The following is a 7,551-nucleotide window of genomic DNA, read 5'->3' on the forward strand; positions in this document are numbered from 1 at the left end:
GGTATTTTTTGACAAAAAAACACTAAATACAATTAAGTACATTGCGGATAAAAATTTTTGCAATTTAATCAATTTGGTTTTGTTTATTCCCCTCTTAACAAAGGTTTAAAATGTAACCATTTCATACTTTAATTGAGTGGTATTTTTAAGTTTTAGTAGGCTTACATGTAATTGAAGGTTAAAGTGGGCTTTTCAGCTTTGGGCCTGAAATTTCAATTATGACCATCTTCCCCATCTTTCTTCAGTGACAATACGAGAATGGCATGGCTTGATCCTTCAAATCTAATTCATCATTCTACGAAACTTGTTTCAGTTTAATAAATATGCCTGTGAGAGTATTGGAGAACACCACACCTTCTCAGGTTTCAGGTAACTAGCTTTTCTCACCGTTCATCATTTCTCATATCATGCTGCAATTATCAAAAAATGCAAACTTTTTTTTTTTTCCTTTTGGTGTTCTTCTCTATTTTTTGGTAAGTGGGCATGTTCTGAATTCGTCTTATTTTAACTCTTTATGTTTCTCGTTTGATTGTTTGTGTTAGGTGCAAATTCGGGTCGGAGTTCATTCCAATCTTGTAGTCTTCTAGGCGTTGGGCAGGTACTTTTGCATGTTTTTTTTATTTCTTTTTTCATATTTATTCTGCTAGAGTTTTGAAGTCTGGATCTTGGAGAAAATGAGGATTATGGAAAGGAAAGGAAGACAAAGAAAAAGCTTCTTAGGGAATGGGTTCTTTGTTTAAGGTTTTATTTTTGCATATCCAATGTCTAATGAATGGAACATAGAGAATCTAATACTTCTTTAAGATGCCCTGAAAAATGTATGCTTTGTATAGTATTTTGGTGCAAATAGTCATTCTGGGTTTGATCAAAGTGATAATTGGTTTCAAATTAGCAAACAGGACTAGCCTTTGATGATGGGAATATATGTGGGTACCTGATGCTGACATTCATTGGGTAAATATGATTGAGCAAATATCAGATCTTAATGGCAGTAGTAGATTTTTGTATCTGTTATGATTGTCACCTATTGTAAGGATGATGAATTGTCAGCTATTTGTGGGAACGGAAATTACTTAAACTTCTATCACATAGTATAGTGAGTTTATGATTCTTTACTTGAACATATAAATTCATCTCAAGAAACTGAGATCCTGACAGGAATAGGTGAGAAAAGGAAGTGAGAGGGTCGATTGGAGTGAAATGACTTTACTTACCTATAATATGCCCATTTTCACTTCATCTTTGTTCAGTGAGCAGTAGTTTTCTTCTATTTCCTCCCTTAATACCTTTCAAAGGACTGAGAGATAGAGTATGTGATATGAAATGTTTTTATGTAGTCAATTTCTGAGTAGGAGGTCAGCATTGAAAGGATTCCAGTTCCATGTTGTTTAATAGCAATTAATTAAGCACACCCGCTTGAAGTCTCAAAATTAGCTAATTAGCTAGGTTATGATATGTATTGTGTTTGTGATACAACAACAACGACAGCAACTAATTCTTATACAACTAGATGGGTTGGCTAATCATTGATCAATGTCATAGAGGATTCACCAAGGTTTTGGTTGGCTGCTGATTGCCTAGCACTGCCGTCCTCTTTTATCCTGGTGTAGGACTGCTATGTAAAGTTTGGCTTAAACAGAACGACATAGGGATTATATCTTCCATACTAATGTATTACATAAAAGTTTCTTAATTCTAAATGCGATGAAAATCAGTTATCTAGTGAATAAGGGTAAATTGTGCATATCAGTGAGTCTTAAAACAATACTTTCAAGTCCTTTGGCTATAATAACTGTAAAGAACCAATTCAACCCAAAAGTTTAAACTTTTGGGTGAGGCTACATTAATGATTTTATATATCTTTAACATGCCCACTTACAAGAGAGCCCATTGAGCTTGAAAGGTGGATGATGCATCAGACCCAGTCTACCTGTGCTAAGAAATTCCACAAAGAAAATTGGGGGGGGCGAGGATCGAACCCGGGACACCAAGGCTCTGATACCATGTAAAGAACCAAATCAACCCAAAACATTAAGGTGTTGGGTGAAGGCCTTTTTAATGGTTTATATTATTCTCTAACAATAACTACAAACTTAATTTGTTCTATTGGACTTGTATTGATGCCTCTTATTATTTACAGTGGTCCTTTAACAGCTATTGTCAACAGGTTCTGATGAAATCATAATTTAGAAGTACTGCTGAAGTTTTATTTCTTTTTTCCTCTGTTTGTACTCGAGAACTTGGGATGGGTAGATGGGAGAGAAGCTACTACTATCTGGTCATTTTAATGGATAGTGTATAGAAATGTTGTCTTAGAGCTAGGTTGCATAGATACAGGTACGGTACCCATACTGGTATGCGTATGGATATGGAGTATGGAATTTTTAAAAAAAAATTAAGATACGCGCAGAGGAGTGTGTATATAAATAAAAAAAGTATTAAATTTCATTCATTAACATAATAATATTCAAACTCAAATTTTCATAAAACTCAAGAAATATAAAAGATAAAAACATGTTCAGTAATGTAATACTTCATCAACCTTTTTGCAGAAATAAAGGGCAAAGGTCAAACTTCTGTGCATAAGACTTCCCGACTTGCGAGGGTAAGGATGAGGATTGTACATAGCCTCACCCTTGCATTTTTGCAAAGAGGTTGTTTTTCAGATTTGAACCCCTGACCTTTGGGTCATAAGGAGCAATCTTGCTGCTACTCCAAGGCTCGCCCTCAACCTTTTTGCAGAAATATAATAAAATAAAATAAATTTATTGATGAATCCCAAACCAATACAATAAACATTTTACAGCTGACTGGACAGGGTAATGATTGAATGGTTGTGGTCTGTAACCCAGCACCATGGGTGAGGGGAGACTTTTTTATTTCAATATTCAAATAGAATTACGGAGCTGATACTCTGATTTTGGAAACATGGCCAAACACAGCTTTTGGTGAATTTTCGAGATGTTTCAGCTTGGAGGCAAACAGTAATGGCTGGTACCCTAGCTGTATCCAGAATTTGAGAAAAAGCCAAAATAAAATAACCCAGCTATTCTGGGTACATACATGGGTGTACTGTGCACATACCTGTACTATATACATATCCAGTACATGTATGCCTTGCTGGTTGCCATACCCATACTTCATAATCCTGGAGTAAACAACTTCAACTTTTAAACTACTTAATTAGATTTCACATCTTTTGTCTTCCAGCCAGTATGTTCTGTTATAAGTTCAAAGTTCCAGTATGTACTCATGGTGTTTATATTTACAGGCCTTTTCTGGCACCCAGAATGTTTCGAGCCTACAAAAGGATGAAGCGTGGAGAGTGAATGTCCGTATACAAGGATGTGACCTTGAGCATGGGTATCTATGTGGCACCATGGAAGCTCTTAATGTTCCTATGGCAGACACTCCGGTAAGCAATTTCTTTATTGTTCATCTATCTGAAAAAGAAACAAAAAAGCAACATGTTTATGACTTTTGTTCTAGTTTAATTTGAACTCTTTGTTGTGTTAATTACTGATTGTCACGAATTGGAAACTGAAGATTTAGGACAGCATCAATCTGTAGTAAATTTGTTATCATAATAATCTATCCTTTTATGTATCTAATAAACTGTTCATATACATGCAATTATGACGTTTGTTCTTCCATTGGTGACATACAGTGGTTTTTGTTAAGTACTGAAGTAGCTAAGTGACCTTTTGAATTTTTAGATTGTTATTAACCCACTGTATGCTAGAACTTGTCATAGCTATTTTACACAGTAATTATTTTCTTATTAATTTGCTTAGTTAATAATCACTATTCTCATTTTATATTGCTGCAGTGACCAATAAGATCCTGCCAGAAATCAGTTTCTATTCTTTTATCCCTTTAGTGGAAATAACATATTTTGTTTCGTTACCGGGTATAACATGTTCAGTGATGCAATTTAAATTGAAACTACAATAGATTTATACTTTTCCTGCTTCAAAATACCCTTGAATGTTGTTGTCATGTAGAACAAGTATATTGTTGGACATAAATCACAAAGTTTTCTGAGAGTTTTTGCCTCATATGCCCTGGTTGTATATGTGCTTGGAGGTTTTCAGAATGAAAGAAAAATCACCATGTTATTCACATTGTCTTTAATGATTTATATCAGGTAGTAACATTTTGGGAAGGGGAGATTGTTGATAGCAAGAATTATACATTCTTCACTGGCAAATGGGAGGCAACGTATGTTTTTATGCAATAACTCTTAAATCAATTATGGAGCTTAATTTGTATAAATACTTATGATGCCCGACATACTAGTGGGAATACCACTAAATTGCTTTGTATCTACCGGCAGATATGCTCTTTATGCTTTGATAAACTTTTGTTTGTTTGTTTCTGTTTTTACAGACCAGATGATGATATAAGGCACTGGACTAAGTTTCCATCCTTTTCTCGCCTATCGGTAATGACCTAGACTTTGCTGTCTTGTGCAAGATGCATCATATGAACCATTTCTAATGCGCTTCAGATTTCCAGGGCCAAGTGGAAGTTGATGGTGGCAAGTCCTTGGATCTAAGCAACTATCCTTACATATTCATGGTAAATTGATTTTCACTAATAGAAAATGAAAATGTTGAAAGAATTTATTGTATCTGAAATTAGAACTTTGACAATTGATTTAACTTCTTTGTTGCAGAGATGGAAGGAGCAGTACTTTGTGAATGTTGGAACTGACTGTGGGTTAACTATAGCTGGGTTTTACTATGTTTGTTTCTCTTGCAGTGATGGCTCTATCAGTGGGTTCTATTATGATCCCAATAGCAGGTATTCTCCTTTTCCATTTCCAATTCTTTTATTCAGTATATTTATGAGTCATTTATATGTGCTTGTCAGATCATTCTGCTTTTTTTCATTACCATTCATTCTTTTACATATTTAGAAAGTTTTTGACATAAAACTCATGGACACTATGCAGCCCTTTTCAGAAGCTTGAGTTGAAGTCCACAAATGATGGAAGATTGGGTTTCAGTTTTTCATCATATGAGTTACAATAGATTGTGAGACATATAAACATGTCAAAATCCATCATCTAGTTGAACTTCCTTGAAGTGTGTTAATAGTCAATCAAGAACCTAGAAGGTTATGCAAAAGCTCAAAGACTGTAAGTGTTGTGTATGAAAGGGAAATGTGGATAATATTTTTGTTGTTTGAATGAATCATGTCAAAGCAGGGAGAACAAGATTATGTTATATGCTATAAGCCCCCAATTTAAGTTGTTACAACTTAACAGTGACTTCAAGGTTTATTATATGATATTGTGATATGACCTATTGTTGTTTCGAGTCATATAAATATGAGTTATGTTTATTTCATTTTATATAAGATAAACAACTTTTCTACACACACAAAAAAGGATTGGGTTCCACTACTCTTTTCTCTCTCTCCTCTTACCTGTGGGTCCCACTTGTAATTTTATCTTTATAACATAAAGTAATTACTTACCTACAACATAAGAAAAGTATTTCCCTATAAATATATGTGCATGTTGTTAACAGAGGCTTATCATGGCCAACAATTAGACAAGTATTTTTCACTTGAAGTTGTGATGAAGAATAATAGTAAGTAGTAACCCATTAGTTGATGAATTACTTTTTGGGAATAACTAAGAGAGCAATTATATTAAGCAATGCCACTGTTGAAGCTTCAGTTTGAGTCTAAAGATGGCATTTTATTTTTATTGTTGTTCAATTTTTATTAAATTTGAAACAAACAATTAAGGTAATAGATTCGACTATTTGACCCTTTTATCCTTAATTAAATAAAAAATAACCATTTTGTCCCCGTCCCAAAACTATAATCTCATCTGCCCTAGTTTAATTGATTACATGATATATGTAATCGATTAAGTGTCGAAAATTCATTTTAATCGATTAAGTTTCAAAAATTATACTTCAGATATGCAGAGGGTTTTTGAGGATTACAAACTGAAGGATAGGAGAAAAAAGTAGAAAAGAGGAGGATTCATATGTTGATGGTTTGGGCATATGAATCAACATATGAAGAGCTTAAAGAAAAAATAGTCAAAAGCTGTTTGGTGATTACATAAATTTTTTAACTTAAAAGTTACTTAAAAACACATATTTCAAAAAAACTCTCTTTCTATCTATCTTTATAGCTCTTCATTTAAAACAAAAGTACACAATTCAAGAAAAGCTTATAAGAGCTTAAAAAAAGAGCTTTTAGCTCCTTATAGGAGCTTTTAGCTTTTAACTTTTTTCTTCATTATAATAAAAGATTTTTTCATTATAAGAACTTTTTTCAAAACCTATTTGGCCTAACTTCTACTTATAAGTAGCTTCTAGCTTAAAAAAAAAATTGCAAAGAGGCACTCAAACCCAAATCTTCTTTTTCAACCTCGATCTCTAGTATTTGTAAGAAAAGACACAAATTAAGCTCTTTTGTGTTTGAACAACTTCGTGTGTACTCAAAGACAAAGTTTGAAACTACTGGGCATAAGGTTTTGGTAAGAAAGAAATAGTAAGCTTTTAAACACTGAGAAGGGAGAAGATGTAGAGACTTGGAAGCCGAGCTTCTCAACTATTTTTTGTTTGAGTAAATATCATTTTTAGTCCCTGGCAATATCCATGAAGCCCTTTTTAGTCCCTAGCAATAAAAAAAGGGACAAATTGGTCCCTGAAATAACAAAAAAGAGGCCACGTTCATCCTTCTGTTAACTCCCATCTAACGGCCCAACTAACGGTGCACAGTTGGCACGTTAGTTTGCTGACGCGGCTTGGATGTGGGACACCGTGGAAGACGAAACGACGACGTTTTGGTCCCTGTCAAAACCACAAGGGCCATTTTGGTCCCTGTCAAAATGCACAAGGACATTTTTAGTCCCTAACAAAAAGTACGGGGCCCTTATTGGTCCCTAACCAGAGAAAAATAGACACATGACTTCGTCGCTTTTCTATGCAGTCCAATTTTGCAAAACAGAAGTGCATTACATCAGAAACAGGAGTGCAATCCAATTTTGCAAAACAAGAACATGACATTAAATTGGATTTGTATGCAGTCCAATTTGTTAAACCAGAAGACATGGATGTACAAGAACTACAACTACGTATATTAGTTAAAAAAACATCAAAAATGGTAAACTTAAACATTCATCAACCCTGTGAAACATAATAGCTGGAACATGATTTGAGTATCATTATATTTGAAGACATGGATGTACAATAATGCATTACAAAATAAAGCCAACTGTAGGAATTAAAAGAAAGACTTCTAATACAATATAGCCAGAATTTACAAAAAAGAAAAAAAAAAAATATTGACATAATAAGGCCTCCAAATACATAATGGCCAGAATTTTCAAAAAAAGTCAGTCACATAATAATAAACCCTTCTCAGTTGGCTCATGCACTACTCTCAGGTCATATACAGCAGCAGGTCATTTTCTTGAGGCAGGCCTTGGTGGCCTAAAATCAGGTGTGCTCATGAAGGCCAATAATCTGCTTCGTGTGCCACTGGTTGCTGCATTCATTGTTTCATTACTCAACAGCTCAT

At 34.2% G+C, this 7,551-nt stretch overlaps 1 protein-coding gene across 1 annotated transcript; it reads left to right on the plus strand.

The window, feature by feature from the left end:
• The first annotated feature begins 231 nt into the window (after nucleotides 1-231).
• LOC133298446 (uncharacterized) lies at nucleotides 232-5,319 on the plus strand. The gene is made up of 8 exons (XM_061497738.1): nucleotides 232-369; nucleotides 543-598; nucleotides 3,272-3,415; nucleotides 4,148-4,221; nucleotides 4,390-4,444; nucleotides 4,519-4,581; nucleotides 4,679-4,806; nucleotides 4,958-5,319. Exons 1-8 carry the CDS (start codon nucleotides 324-326, stop codon nucleotides 5,034-5,036), a joined length of 645 nt encoding a protein of 214 aa, XP_061353722.1. The 5' UTR covers nucleotides 232-323; the 3' UTR covers nucleotides 5,037-5,319.
• The last annotated feature ends 2,232 nt before the right edge of the window (nucleotides 5,320-7,551 follow it).

The sequence above is a fragment of the Gastrolobium bilobum genome, unplaced genomic scaffold, assembly GCF_033153095.1.
Source record: "Gastrolobium bilobum isolate Gb01-03AN ecotype WA unplaced genomic scaffold, APGP_CSIRO_Gbil_v1 utg19336, whole genome shotgun sequence".
In the NCBI taxonomy this organism is placed as follows: Eukaryota; Viridiplantae; Streptophyta; class Magnoliopsida; order Fabales; family Fabaceae; genus Gastrolobium; species Gastrolobium bilobum.

What these genes read in the sequence shown, in the direction of transcription:
- LOC133298446 (XM_061497738.1), top strand. Translation starts at nt 324, where the DNA reads ATGCCTGTGAGAGTATTGGAGAACACCACACCTTCTCAGGTTTCAG. An exon ending in GTCTTCTAGGCGTTGGGCAG is followed by an intron (nt 599 to 3,271) that starts GTACTTTTGCAT and finishes TTATATTTACAG; the next exon opens with GCCTTTTCTGGCACCCAGAA. An exon ending in CATCCTTTTCTCGCCTATCG is followed by an intron (nt 4,445 to 4,518) that starts GTAATGACCTAG and finishes TCAGATTTCCAG; the next exon opens with GGCCAAGTGGAAGTTGATGG.